Source organism: Perognathus longimembris, chromosome 23 (assembly GCF_023159225.1).
Source record: "Perognathus longimembris pacificus isolate PPM17 chromosome 23, ASM2315922v1, whole genome shotgun sequence".
Taxonomy (NCBI): domain Eukaryota; kingdom Metazoa; phylum Chordata; class Mammalia; order Rodentia; family Heteromyidae; genus Perognathus; species Perognathus longimembris.
In genome coordinates this window covers 11286024-11300450 of record NC_063183.1, presented here as the reverse complement: position 1 = coordinate 11300450, position 14427 = coordinate 11286024, and the positions used below count along the sequence as shown (strand labels likewise).

General features: G+C 59.9%; 3 protein-coding genes across 3 annotated transcripts; all 3 read right to left on the bottom strand.

Annotated features, from left to right (window-relative positions):
• Positions 1-1816: 1816 nt before the first annotated feature.
• On the bottom strand, positions 1817-3507 carry Socs1 (suppressor of cytokine signaling 1). Its single transcript, XM_048332394.1, has 2 exons — positions 3416-3507; positions 1817-2940 (listed from the first exon to the last, which is right to left on the bottom strand). Exon 2 carries the CDS (start codon positions 2888-2890, stop codon positions 2243-2245), a length of 648 nt encoding a protein of 215 aa, XP_048188351.1. The 5' UTR covers positions 2891-2940; positions 3416-3507; the 3' UTR covers positions 1817-2242.
• Positions 3508-11287: 7780 nt separating this feature from the next.
• Prm3 (protamine 3) lies at positions 11288-11587 on the bottom strand. Its single transcript, XM_048333298.1, has one exon. The coding sequence runs from the start codon at positions 11585-11587 to the stop codon at positions 11288-11290; it is 300 nt and encodes a 99-aa protein (XP_048189255.1).
• Positions 11588-12781: 1194 nt separating this feature from the next.
• Prm2 (protamine 2) lies at positions 12782-13234 on the bottom strand. Its single transcript, XM_048333082.1, has one exon. The coding sequence runs from the start codon at positions 13232-13234 to the stop codon at positions 12782-12784; it is 453 nt and encodes a 150-aa protein (XP_048189039.1).
• Between the last annotated feature and the right edge of the window lie 1193 nt (positions 13235-14427).

The window sequence follows — 14427 nt, the reverse complement described above, 5'->3', positions numbered from 1 at the left end:
CTACCAGCCCTTCTCAGCCTTCCTCTCCGTTTGCATTCTTTCACATTGACGTAAGTGTTCCTGAATCACGAAGCTGAGGTTTGAGAGTGAGATAAGAGAATCTGCACCACCAGGAAGCCACATGGTGGCATGCACTCAGGACCCTGTGCGTGCACGCGCATGCACGCACACACACACTTGCACACCTGGTCCCCTGCACTGGCACTGGAGTATAGATGGCCCTGTGGGGCTTTCGGATCCCCTTCTGTGGGACTCATAAAGAGCCACCCATGCACTTGTTTGCAGGGACCTTCACATCCCTGGCCGTGCCGCTGCGCGTTGCCACCAGGCCTGGGTTGGTGTGCAGCACTTGCATAACGAAAATAGGACTTTAAAACTTTTTTTCAAAGTAGGAAATCCCCACGCATGTTGTAAACTACCCGCCAGTTCTGCCCTGTTGAGTGGAGGGCCTGGGTCCTCATCTGTTAAAGAGAGGCCTCAGGAGGTAGGGGCAAAGGACAAGGGCTATACACAGGTGCCTGCAGACTCAGTGCCAAGTGCCACCTGAGCCTTGTGGCATTGTGACTGGTACTGTTCTGGTGCTCTGCTGGTGGCACACAGTGGTTCTTAGCCTCTCAAGCATCCTCTGTGGGGTGGTGATGGGGTTTGCATTTCAATCTTCCTCTACATCCAGGTGCTGCCCTGGAGTGGGGGGGGGGGGGAGGGAGACAGGGCCAGGGCCTCAAGATCCACAGGCATAAGAAAGCGAACACCAGCCATTTCTTAGACCTTCCCTCCTGCCCCATTCAAGGATGATGGCTGAAGTTCTGACATCCTGAATGTCTTCCAGCCATCCTCTCCCCACGAGGTCCCAAGCACTTTAATCCCCAGCACAAGCCCATGCCACTCCAGCTGTCCAGCTTGTTTCTGCTGCCCTTTCAAATTTGAAAGGCATCACTAAACATGAGGCCATCCCATTACCTGCCTGTCCTGGGCAGCAGGGCTTGCTGACTGACTTCGGAAGATGAAGGGTGATGTGTCCCCCTAAGCCAGGCAATGACCTGGTTGCTGAGTACCCAGCAGTGCCATCCATGTGTCAGGAACCGGAACCCAAGGGTCCTGGACACTTCCTGTCCTGTGGGCTGCCCCACCAGCATCCTGGAGTAGTGTCCCCATGCCCAGGCAAGCTGCCTATTTTCCAGGCAGAAACTGAGGCCCAGGCCAGCGGAGGGAATCGCCCAAGCCACTAGCGGGGCCCTCCTGCCACCACAGACCACAGAGTATCTTTCTGGCTCCTAGCTGGGTGCTAATCAAAAAGTACCCAGGACAGAACAGGGCAGGAAGCAAGCAGTCAGAGAACTAGCCCAGGACCCTTACCCCGCAGAACTAGGCCTCCGGGATGCAGTTTCAAACAGCCACACCCCCTTCCAAAAAGTCCTCCAGCCCCCACCTCGCCCCCACCCTCTTCCTGGAAGTTGCTGTGGTCTAGAAGCAAAGAAGTTTCCTTTCTGTCATCCATTTCAAACAGACTGTGGCTGGACAGCCACAGAGGGAACGATGCCCGCCCTCGGTTTTCTCTGCTGCAAGATGGGGACAGAGCTGTGCTTCAGCCAGAGGGCTGATTCTCTCTGGGATTATCTGGAGCAGGAGAGGCACGGGGGAGCATGTCAGGAGACACATGTCAGGAGCTCAACTCCCAGCCGCCATTTTACCAGGCCCACACCAGAGACTGAGCCCTTCTGAAGCCAGCTGACCCTGTCTCCCCTAAACTACAGATCCCCATACAACTTTCAGCAAAGCACACGCTCTGGAAATGTTCTTTTAAAAACAAAAGGGGAAAAAAACTTTCATAATAAAAGTTTATTACCTAAACTGTAAAAAATATAAAATAGGGTTCTGCACAGCAGAAAAATAAAGCCAGAGACCCTCCCCCACCCCTGGCTTGTGCAAAGATACTGGGTGTATGTAAACATGAAGAGGTAGGAGTGCGAGTTCAGGTCCTGGCCCCAGCCATACTTAAGCTGGGACAACAACCAGGGGAACCCAGGGGGAGCACCAGGAGGGGAACACCCCCCCAAGAGGTGGGGAGGGGTCTGCGGCCTCATCTCCAGCAGAGAGCAGGAGGCGCCTCGCCCCCCACACCCACTCCCTCCACCCCAGGTGGGGAGGGCACCCCTGTGGTTCCAGGCAAATAATAATAATAACGAAACAATAAGGCGCCACGGTTAATGCTGCGTGCAGGGCGGGCAGCCGGGTGGGCCGGTCAGATCCGGAAGGGGAAGGAGCTTAGGTAGTCGCGGAGGACCGGGTTAAGGGGGATGCGCGCCAGGTTCTCGCGGCCCACAGTGGCCACGATGCACTGGCGGCACAGCTCCTGCAGCGGCCGCACGCGGCGCTGGCGCAGCGGGGCGCCCAGCATGCGGCGCGGCGCCGCCACGTAGTGCTCCAGCAGCTCGAACAGGCAGTCGAAGGTCTCGCGGCTGCCGTCCAGGTGGAAGCGGCCGGCCTGGAAGTGCACGCGGATGCTCGTGGGGCCCGAGGCCATCTTCACGCTCAGGGCGAAGAAGCAGTTCCGCTGGCGGCTGTCGCGCACCAGGAAGGTGCCCACGGGCTCGGCGCGCAGCCGCTCGTGCGCCCCGTGCACACTCAGGGGTCCCCAGTAGAAGCCGCAGGCGTCCAGGAGCGCGCTGGCGCGCGTGATGCGCCGGTAATCGGCGTGCGAACGGAACGTGCGGAAGTGTGTGTCGCCGGGGCCGGGGGCCGGGACCGCCGGGCAGGGGCGCGGGCGCGCGGGGGCAGCCGGCGACGAGGAGGAGGAGGAGGAGGAAGAAGACGAGGTCTCGGGCCGCCGTCGGGGCTCTGCTGCCGTGGAGATTGCATTGTCGGCTGCCACCTGGTTGTGTGCTACCATCCTACACGAGGGGCTTGCCGGAGGGGTGGGCCATAGCGTCCGGGGGTGCGCTGCTGGGGAGACGAGCACTAAGTGCGCGCCCGGACTCTGCGCGGCAGTTCCGTGGGGGCGACCAGACCCCCAGAGGCGAGGCTGAGCGCCGGGTCCGCGCGGCGCCCCGGGGCCTCAGTAAGCCCGTCTGAAAAATGGGCTTCTCCCGCCGAGCCCCTCCAGGAGGCCGGGGAGGTCCCGCCTCTCGGCAGCTCGAGAAACGGGGCAGGGAAGCCGGCCTGAGCCCGGTCGTCCAGCCCGTGGCCGCCGCCTGCCGGCCACGCTGGGGATTGCCGCCTGCTCGCGGTGATTTGGCAGAGGCTGGGGGAAGGCTGCGCTGCGGGATCCCCGCGCGCGGGGGTCGGTCTGGGTGGGGCCGGAGGAAGCCAGGGACAGTCGCGATCCCGCACGCCGGGCCCGAAGGCTAGGTCGGCCTTGGCCGCCTTTCTCTTCCCTCCCGCGCCCTCCCGCCTCCTCGCCCGCTGGCCGGCTCACCTGGCGGCGGGGCGCTGGGCGCCGCGGGCGGGCGGGGCGGCGGGGGGCTCCGGGGCGGCTCTCGCGCATGCTCCGAGACGGGGAGCCTTACGGCTGCCACGGCCGCAGCTCGCTCTCCTGCCGCCGCCTGCCCCTGCACCAGGCTTTTAAACTGGCCTGGGGCGGAGCCTCTGAGGGCCCCGCCCACGTCTACGCCCCCTGCCCACTTTCGGTTTCTCTTTCCGCGGGAGCGCGCGCCACTCGGTTCCTTCCCCAGGCTCGGCGCGCCCGCCCGTGGCCCCGCGCCTCTCTTGGTATTCCTGTATCTCGAGGTCTGCAGCGCCCGGAACGCCGCCTTAGAGCCCTGAACCCGCACTTTTGCCCCGGCTCTCCTGTCCCAAGGGCGCCGTGGCTGGCGCCGCCGCTCCCCCTCTACGGGCCGGGCACGCTCCCCTCTCCGGGAAGCCCACCTTGACGCCCGCGGGCCGCTACCACCGGGCCCAGCTTCTCAGGAAGCGCGGTCCAGACCACAGGCTTCGGGGGAACGCCGGGAGGGGCGCCCCATCCCATTCCATCCCAGTTCCTCAGAAGCCGGGCGCGGCCGGGCCAGGCGCCAGTCTTCCTCACCCCTCCCTGTGCTCCTCCTGTGGGACAACAGGAGAAACTGAGGCCCGGGAAGCGCCTATGATCGACACTGGCTGGTGGATCCCGAGCTCGGGACCTGGCCCACCTTCCCTCTGTTTTTATCCCGGGCTCGAGGTCAACTGGGCATCTCCAAGGGGAAAGGGTGGCTTCTCCAATGTGGCTCTAAACCCCTGCCCCCTCCCGGCCGCCCTCCGCTCCAGTACCGACAGGCCCTCCGTGGCTCTTTGGGGCACCTGCCCTGCCCGCGCAATATGGGGCTTGGATGGCTGGGTGGAGGTCAGGACTGGAGGCCAGGGAGTATGTGCCTGGATGAAGGGCAGGAGTAGATCCGGGAGAGTCACAGCCAGCGTCCTCCCTGGACCAGAGCTCGGGCGGCCGGGCCTTGGCCCACACCGCCCTCTGCAGACGGCTCTAGAGCTGCGGCCCGGCGGCTCCTCGGGAGCCAAGTGGTCCTCACCTCCCTGCCCCCGTCCCGGGGGTTTCCTCCACCGCAGCCTGGCATGGGAACCGCGGATCTGTTGTGTGACCCAGGGCTGCTGCTAACCATCGGTGTGGCCCTCCTGTATGTAACCCTGAAGCCATGACAGAGAGGTTGACTGAACACTTGCTGGGGGCTGTGCAAGAAAGTGCAATGTTGGTAAAAGTCAGACTTAGAACCTAGACTCACCCCAGGGCTGACACTAGCTTGGCTTGCTTGGGGCCCTACCTCTGGAGACACACCTCCAGCCAGCTTCTTGATGGTTCTTTTGGATATGGAGTCCCAGGGACTTTTCTGTTTGGGCTTGTTTCAAATGGTGAACTTCCAGATCTCAGTCTCCTGAGTAGTTAGGATTCCCAGTGTGAGCCATGGACACCCAGCCAGCAATGTCACTTTTTAACCTGTGACTTAGATGATGTGATTAGCCCTTTTGTCTGGAGCTCTGTGTCTGCAAAGGGAACAATAGGGTCCTACCTTCTAGGTTAGGGGACACTTGAGGAACAGCCATCATCCCTGCGGTGACCACCAGTGCACTGCATGGCTAGCTGAAAGCATTGTGTTGTCATTGTTCATTCCAGGGTGCCTGGTTCCCAGGAGCATAGGCTGAAGAGGGCACAGAGGAGGAAGGAGGCCCGCTTGGGAAGTAACAGTTGGCAGTGGGAGTGGAGCACCCCTTCTCCTGTGCACTGGGGTGGGCACTTCCTGGAGAAGGCAGCTACACTGGGTGGCTTTAAGACCTTCTCCCTGCCAGGAAGGCCCCTGCACAGGGGCCCCTGTAACTAGCTGATGGTAACTAGCTGATGGTCCCCCTGCACAGGGGCCCCTGTAACTAGCTGATGGTCCCAACATTGGTTTCAGGGGCTACTTGGGAGAGCCCCTCTTTGCCTTAGCCTGGGACCTCCTCCTCTTGCCTTAGCCCCTTGTTGTCCCACCCATCCTTACACATGCCACCTTTATTTACTGTGGAGTATTGGCCCAAACTGCATGCTAAATGAGCTGTGGATTCAAGGACTCTGTGTATCAAGGGTACATAGCTCATTGCAGGGCAAAGGTGGGGCTCTGCCTCTCCACTATACTGTACCCCCACCCACCCACATGTTCCAGAGAACACTTGCTTAAGGGTACACAGCTCACAAAGGGCAGAGTTGGAGTTCTGACCATGAAGCTTTTTCCCCTGTCCAGTTGTGCTGTAAGCCTGGGTTGTTATGTTGAAGAAACCAGAAACCCGCTGGAGGCCTCTCCAGACCTTCCCCTTGTTTGCATCAGTCCCCTCTGCGTCCAGTGGACCCCTTCTTCCACCCCTCGCCCTCCCTGGGTCGTGAATCAGAGGCTCGGGGTCACAGGTTCTTGTAGGCGCTCACTGAGTATCACACAGCTTAGCTTTCATTTTCTGAAGCCTCAACTTCAAAACGAAACCCAACCCAGACATCAGAGTGGAAAAAGAAACATGCCAAGCAGCTCCACGCCGGGGCTGGCTGCCAGCTCCCAGGCATCTGGGCAGCGCGCCCTGGGTGCTCACACCACACGTGAGGCCCATCGGGCTTGCCTGTGGGGCTGCCGCCACCCAGCTGTGCAGCCCTGGGCCAGCGACCTGCCTTCCCTGAGGTTCAGCCCCTCGCAGGGCAGCCGTGCAACGGGGCCTGGTGCAGAGAGCCAGGCAGGAGCAATGGGTCTGCAGCCTTGCAGTTTCTCTTTCCAGCTTGGGCAGCACTCTGCTGGGAAGAGCAGCCCCGCTCAGGACGCGTCATTCTGAAAGTACTCTATGCCCCAGTGCCCCTCCGCCCAACTTTTCCTGGAACATGTTGGCCAGTAAGATTTGTGGAGCAGGACTGTGTCCCCTAGGAGCCCAAGCAGTGCCTCAGAGAGTGCCATTTGCTGGGATGAGTGCAAATCTGAAAAGTGGGGACAACTTCAGAATCTGGCAGAAACTGACTGAGCACCTAGCATGCCAGACACTGGGGACTGGAATCCTCCAGGCACACCTGGGGAGACTGCAGAAAAAGCAGGATAGAAAGGGAGCAACTGAGTGTTTGTGAGACGAGTTAAGCCCTCTTACAGCTGGTTGAGCTTTTACGAAGGCATTGAGGCCTTGGTAAAAGCAGAATGTGGAGGGGTGAGGTCCTGGGGGTGCAGCTGACCGGCACGCCTAAGGATCAAAACAGAGGTATCTGCAGTTTAACTAGAAAGTGTAGGGGTGAGGCCTAGGGGTTGGTGGGTTCTGGCCGGCCAGAGAAGGGGTCAGGTTTCTCCCTGTGTGCATGGGGTGGCCATTAGGCAGATGTGGTTATTGGAAGAGGAAAGAGCCTTTGGCTATTGACCTAGACCACAGGGACTCTGTCCCCTTAGGACTCAGCTTGCAACTGTCCCTACACCAGCTGCAGAAACAGGGTGGCATGTGGGTCCCCTGCTGTGGGTGGGGTGACACTACTGTATGTGTACTCCCTGGGTGGTGCCTGCTGCCTGCTAGTGAGGCCAGAGGGGCAGGATGCCCTGGGCCTAGAACACCTGGGTTGAAGCCTTCCTCAGGGGAGGAGGCTTTGTCCTGTGTGTCAGGCAGCAGGCCATCCCTGCCCTCCTCATTCTTTCCTGCTGTGAACCCCAGGTCCATAGAAAGGGGCTCCAAGGGGCTCCAGAGTAAGGGCTGGGCCTGCGCTCTGCCAGGAAGGATAGCAGGAGCAGGTTCCTGACACCCCTCTGTTCTAAGCCACCGGCCATGCGGCTTCATCAATGGCTACAGAGGTGTCCCAGGCCTTGCGCCCTACAAACACTTGGGATGTGTCCTCAGAGGTTGCAGAGCTGAGCCTACCATGCCATCACCCCCTGGTCCATCGCCCTACCCATCCCATCATGCCCATCATCAGAGTGCAAAGACAAAACTCATGGTGGAGGGGTGGGGGAGTAGAGCATGGGGCACTACCCGAGAGCAAGGGAGAACTTAGCGGAGCATCACGTTTCAGGGAACACAGGCCAGAGGGGCATCTGGCTCAGTGGGGAAGAAGTGAGCCCGGGTTTTTTCAGTGGCATGGGGCTTGGCCCAGTTCGGGATGGAGGTCATGACTGGTGGTGTGCCAGAGGGCCCTGCACAGGTGAGGCCCAGGACCTGCTGGTGTGTTCTTCCTCTGCCAGCTCCCCCAGGGCCTGCCCTGGAAGGCTGGCGTAGGTGCCTGAGACACCACACAGAGGCTCTGAGCATCCCTGCACAGTACCCATGTGCAAGTGTACTAGATGTGGGCAGAGGCTGCAGGGTGGCGCAATGTCCTCTGGCCCTCACCAGAACATGCTTGAAAGTGACAGCAATCAAGACAGTGTGGGTCCTCAGAGGGTGAGAGGGCTGCCCGGTGAGGGCATGGGGTTCTTCCCTTCCCTTGGTGTTTCCAGGCCATACCATGTGGCACTATGTATCACGAGTGGCTGGCACATTGCCCTGTGCCTGCATGAGCCTGGTGGCGGCTGGGGCATATGTGCCTTTGCCTCTGTGGGTTGGAGTGGCTCTCTAAATGAGTGCGTGGGCACCACTTTTGTATTGGTTTCTGGGGGACCACCCCTGCCCACTGCATCTGCCCCCCCTCTGCAGAGCACAGGGCTGCAGCTGTGTCCGGCCTGTCGCTGTCCCCACCTGTGCTTGTAGGCTAGGACAACTGAGTGAAATCAAACTCTGACTCAAGGGTGGTCTTCCAGGTTCAAGCTTTAATCAGTGTTGTATAGTCACTGTGGTAACATGTCCCTGCGAGAAGGTGGCTGTCACCAGGGCATCCCTATGTGGTCGCCTTCCTCTGAATGCATCCCACACAGGAACAGCCGGAAGCACCATTGCCTCACTTGTGCTTTCGCCCTGATGGAGAGCAGGGAGGGGATGGTAAACAGTGTGTAGGACCGAGACCCAACCTGCTGGTTCCTTATTGCCCATGGGGCCTTGTGGAGCTTTCCTGAGTAATTCATCCAGCATCCATTCATACCCCATGCACTCAGCTACTCCATTCACCCAAGCACTAACCCATCGCCCTCACAGCTATCCCACCAAGCTATCCACAGCATTCACCCTCCATCCACCGCATCCTCCCAACTGCTCCCATCCAACTGACTAACTTGTCTAACCAACCCTTGCCTCCATTCAGTCCACTTGTCACCCAGCTGATCGCATCCCGTGCAGCTTCTGTCATTCATCCAGTTCTCCCTGGCTAGAAGCATACCTGCACCTCGCCTCTTGGTTCTCTTTCCCCGCCTGCTCCTCTTGATCGCCCTTCTCTTGTTCACCTTCCCCTCCAAAGTCTTTCTGTTCCTGGAGCAGCCACTGTGGCGGGTAGGCCGTGTGGAAGAGTGGGAGTGTATGGCCTGCCTGGAGGTCTTGGATGGCGGGCTGGGGCTGGGGCTGGGGCTGGGGCTGGAGCTCTGGCAGCCGGGTGGGCTGCAGCTGTGGCTCCGGTTGCAGCCCTGGCAGTGGAGGCTGCAGGAGCACTGGTTGCAGGTGTGGCTGCTGTGGGTGGTCTGGGAGTGGGCAGTGGTGGACGGGCTCTGCATCTTGGTGTCCATGGGGGTGCAGTGGGAGGGGCAGGGCCTCCTCCTCCTCCTCTTCTCCCAGCAGGCCCAGCTTTTCGCAGGCCCCGGCTGCAGGTTATATAGCTGGGGCCTATTGTGATGGCACAGGCAACAGAGGATGATGCAGGTGGCCAGACCAGGACAGAGTCAGCCCTTGACGCTCACCCCCAGGGCAGGCAGGGCAGGGCAAAGCAGGGCAGTTTGTAGGAGGCCCTGTGGGCATCCCACCTCCAGTTAAGAGTCAAGGCTGTGATCAGGTTGAACAGAGCTGTTCATCCCAGATATGGCCATCTCGTTCTCTGTGTTCACTTCTCCCTGTTGCGTAGACTAGCATCAAGATCCCTGGCCGCTGTGCATTCACCCAGCCATCCATCCATCTGCCCACCCATCCATCTCCTCCACTGACCACTGAGTACACTCCATCTTTCTTCCTTCTGCCATCCAACATCATTCCGTTCTTTCCCATCCTCTCCCACTAGTTTAACCACTTATCCCAACATCCACCGTCATTCTCCAGGCTGCGGCAGGGTGGGGGCCGGTAACACCCACTCACAGGGACACTGGGAGAGTGTCCTGAGAGAATCTCTGCTCAGCCATTGGCGCAGGCCCAGCCTGCAGAGCCCGAGCCTCCACTCCCTGCCTGTTCGCCTGCATGGAGGGTGGTGGGCGGGCAGGTGAGGAGCAGGGGCTGCACCGATTGGACAGTGACCCGTCAGATTAACAGTGCACAAGTGGTGGTGCCTGCCTGGCCGCAGCCCAGCCCACCTCACGTCAGGAGGTTCAGGGCTAGGTTCAAAGCACCCCAGAGCCAGGCACAGGTGGGCCACAAAACCTGTGTCCATGCCTCTAACCCTGGAGCCTTCTGAGGAAAATGGGTCTCTAGGTGGGATTAAGCCAAGACTCTTGATATAAGTGTTCAGGTCCACCACCCGGTGCCCTTGTTGGGCACAAAAGAGCTGACACCCCTGGGGAAAGACTTGCAAAGCCAAAGCTGAAGGCGGGTTCCGCTCAGAGGTGGGGCGCTATCCTGGCATGAGCCAAGCTCTGAGCTCTAGCTCAGCACCATAAGAAAGGATGAGGCGCAGAGGCTGGGGTCTGTGAGCTGGGATGCAGGAAGGAACCGGGAGTGTGGCCGGCCACTCTGAAGGGCTGCAGGTCTGTTTGAAGCCACCAGGTCCATGGGCTTTGACACCCGGCTCCTTGGGAGCCAGATCCACATGTGCCCAGCAGAGGACAGGCAGAGGGGCTGGCCTGGGGCCACAGCCTCTGAACACGGTCATCCCAGCCCGGCTGGTGTCCCCTGGGTAGGCCGAGTCTGTGGGATCCGCATGGCACTGCGCCCCATGGCCCCTGCCAGGGGCTCTGGAAGGTCTGGATGTGGGGGTAGGGCTGTCCTTACCTCCTCATGGCCAACTGTGTCCCCATGCACCCCTCACCTTGTATGGCCCACCTGTGTGGCCCTGTCCTCACGTCAGATGCCGTGTTATAGGCCTAGTGCTATACAGGGCTCAACACATGCTTGCTGGGCAAGTAGAATTGGATTTGGCCAAACCAAGTCCTCTGGCACAGGACTGCCTCCTCCCCACCTCCTACCTCCTCCCAGCCACCTCCCTGCCTCCTGCCCTCTCCTGGCCTCATCCTTTCCTTCTCCAGTCTCCTGCCTCCTACTTCCTTCCAGCCCCCAGCAATGTTCCAAAATAGGGCTTCCTCAGCATTTCCTCTCCTCATTGGGAGCCTGAAAGAGGCATGTTATTTCTTCTGGATAGGAGGAGGAAGGCTCCTCTGGGTGTGGCGAGCAGGCCTGGGGAGGGCTCTTCTCTGCGCCTGGTAGTCTCAGAGCAGTCTTGCCATAGACCCCATGGGAGGCAGCTGGTGGGAGCCTCTGAGTGGAGAGGATTGTAGAAACAGAATGGGCCAGTGTGGCTGGCCACCCCAGAACAGCAAATGCCTCCCCTCCCACAGCAGAGAGGGGTGCTGAGACCTCAGTCCCACTGCACCACTGGAGCGGCCACGGGGACCTGCCAGAGCCTCCTTGTTCCCCACCCACCGAGCCCGCACTCCATCTCTTGTCACAGTGAACACACATATGCACACTCATGCACACTGTCAGCAGGGATGAGAGAAAAACCAGAGAGAAGAGTTCCTTGGAGACCTTTTATTGACTCTTTCCTGAAGTCCTCGCCGATCTGTGCGGGCACCCCGGCGGGCACCCCTCACTGGGCTGCGGTGGCAGGTCAGGAGTGCGTCTGTTTCGGCTCGGGGCTCGGCTGGGCCATGGTGTTGTCCTGGGCACTCTCCTCTTGCCGTTCAGTCTCCATCAGCAGCAGCTTGCCCTGCACGGGGAGCTGTTCCTCCTCCTCCTCCTCCTCCTCCTCTTCCTCCTCTTCCTCCTCCTCACCCTCCGATGACAGGGAGAAGTTGTCCTGACTCACGCAGGCCACAAGCTTCTTCATAGATGATTCATGGCCGCGGCTGTGGCCTGCGCTCTGGCCTGTGCTGTGGCCAGAGCTGAGCTTTGCGCATCGGGAACCCATCGCCAGCTGTGCCTGTCTCTCCAGACCAGGAGGGGCGGCAACTGGGGAGCCAAGGGGCTGTGAGGGCAGCTTGGGGGAGGGCAGGTGCTGACATCACAAAGGGCCTTCTGACATGTGGCCCCACCCCAGAACCTGGGGTGTAGGGGGAGGGGCAGGCCTCCGGTCTATCAGCTGAGGTGGGAGCTGGAATAGAATCTCAGGAAGCAAGGGTGATACAGCTGGAGGGGTTGACTATGTGGAGATGAGGTTGCAAGTGGGGAACTGATTTGTTTCAGACCATTGAGCTGCAAACCTAAAGTGTCTTATCTCCATGACTGCACCCCAGCACCTCCTGACCATTGCTCCAGATACGCGCACCCCTCCATAACCTTCTGAGGCTAAGGGAAGAAGCTGGGTCCTCCAACATGCTGAAAGGCAGAAGCTAAGGAGGTTGTTTTTGGGGGAAGCCAGGGCCTTGTGTGTGCCGTGCTAGTGTGGGATACTTGTGCTGGTGTACTGGTGTATCCCATGAAGACACGAACCCAGACAACATGGGGATGGCTGTCCATTGTGAGCACGTTCATCACATGAGGGGACCTGGGACACCTAAAGTGGGAACATGGTCTTTGGGGACAGGGTAGGTGCCATGCAGCCCAGGCTGCCATCCCATCTGGGGGAGGGCGTCCTGGGTACAGAGCATTCTCAACACCCTGGTGGTGGGGGTCCAGGAAGAGCACCAGGGCCTTTGGCCCTAGGAGGGGTATGATGTGACTAGGCCTTTGGCCCTAGGAGGGGTATGATGTGACTAGGCTAGGCTGCCGCATTGAGCTGCATTTGTACCATACACGCACGCACGCACGCACACACGCACATCTGCCCGCACAGAGGAGAGGCAGGCAGCCAATAGGTTCGTGTCAAGCTTTATTTGGCAGGTGACTTTGCTCATGACTCAGTTCTTGTGGGCCCCTTGGCAACTCAGGGTGTAGGCATCAGGGCTTAGGCTCCGTGTGGGGTGTTATGGTCTGGCAAGGTGTTCCTTGGACAGGTGACTTCTCCTTGGCTTCCGGCAGGACTGAAGGGGCTGCCCTGGCTTAACGGTAGCGCCTCCTGCATCTCCTCCTCCTCCTTCTACAGCCTTTGGGGAAGAAGAGAAATGTGGCAGTAGGGCTGCCAGGAGCGGCTTGGGGCAGAGGGGGCTCAGGTCACTTTTGGGGGCTATTGGGGCTGGGTAGGATCCCAAGCCTCCCCCCTCCCCACTGCAGTGCAAAGAGCCTTGGGTAGCTGGGGGTGGGGGGGCAAGGGCCGGGCAGGCCTGGGTGGCGCCGCCTGCTGTCTGTGCCTACAGCAGCGTCTCCTGCGGCGGCAGGACCGGCGGCGGCAAGACCGGCGGCGGCGGCAGGACCGACGGCGGCGGCGGCAGGACCTGCGCCGACAGGACCTGCGGCGACAGGACCGGCGGTGCCGCCTGTGGATCCGATGCAGCCTCCTTCGAGAACAGCGGCGGCGGTGCCGGTGGCAGCGTCCCCGGTGTGTTCTGTAGGCCTCCACCTGGTCTGAGCCGAGGTCCTGGTCTTGGTCCTGGTCCTGGTCCTGCCCCTGCCCCTGCCCCTGCCCAGGTCTCCCCTGGCGCGGGCGCTCGCTGGGGCTCCTCACACGGTAGCGGACCATGGTGCTGGGCGGTCAGGAGCTGAGCTGCAGCCTGCCTGGTGGTGAGGAGGAGGCTGAGGCCGGGCCACCTGCGCCTGGTGTTGATGTTGATCTGGTGCGCAAGGCTGCCTGGGGTCCCAAATATAAGGGGATCCCCACTATGACATGGCAGCCCACCCATGATTGTCTTCCCTAGCCCAGCCCCTCTGTGAGGGCAGTGCTGGGCACTCAGGCCAGCGGGAGGTAGGCAGCCCAGCCCCTTACCCTATCTGACATAGGCCTCAGTCCCTGAGCAGCCGACCCGCAGGTCCCAAGAGAGGAAGCCAGCTTCTTAGTGTCCAAAAGCCACCTTGTGCTAGATGATGTGCATGCCCCCCCCCATTCATTCATTCCAGATTCTTCCCCACATCCTGGGGGCTATGCCCTGACATAGGCGCTCACCTCTGAGGCCATAGGATAATTTCCATGCTTCCCATGCATCTTCTGCACACTCACTTTTCTCTGGAGAACCTGAGGCCACTCAAGGTCACTGCTGGTGATGGGGCAGACAGGGCCAGAATTCAGCTGAAGTCCAGGTGGCTTCAGAGGCTCCCTTCTAGACACACCCCTTCCCAGCTGGGGAGCATACTTCCCCCTGAAACAGTGGAGGTGGTCTCTGCCTTTGCTGGGTACCCGTGGCTCATGGCTGTCATCCTAGCCACTTAGGAGGCTGAGATCTGAGGATTGTGGTTCAAAGCCAGCCTGGGCAGAAAAGTCAATAAGACTGTCTCCAATTAACCATCAAAAAAGCCAGAAGTGGGGCTTTGGCTCACTGTGGTAGAGCACTAACCTTGAGCAAGAGAAGCTTAAGGACAGCACCCTGAGTTCAAGCCCCAGGACCATCACCCCCCCCCCACACACACACACAAAATGTAATGTTTAACTGTGACACAGAGAAGAAAAATCATACCTACTGGCTCTGGGTTCCATCTTCAGCAACCGCAAACAAGTACATACAGTACAACATGCAATGTGTTTTGTGTTGTGTGGCACTGGGGATGGACACATTGGGAAAGAGCCATGCACCAAGCCTGGCGCAGAACTCACCACCTTCCTGCCTTCTACTCTCTTAGTTAAGATTACTGATGTGCATTACCATGCCTGGCCCCATGCCGTGTTTTCAGACATGTCTACATCTAGCGGTGCAGTCTGGTGTTGAAGTCCAGAACTGCAAC

Bases quoted from the DNA above. Each gene is read 5' to 3' on its own strand.
- Socs1 (XM_048332394.1), bottom strand. From the start codon at position 2,890: ATGGTAGCACACAACCAGGTGGCAGCCGACAATGCAATCTCCACGGCA.
- Prm3 (XM_048333298.1), bottom strand. From the start codon at position 11,587: ATGGGTTCCCGATGCGCAAAGCTCAGCTCTGGCCACAGCACAGGCCAG.
- Prm2 (XM_048333082.1), bottom strand. From the start codon at position 13,234: ATGGTCCGCTACCGTGTGAGGAGCCCCAGCGAGCGCCCGCGCCAGGGG.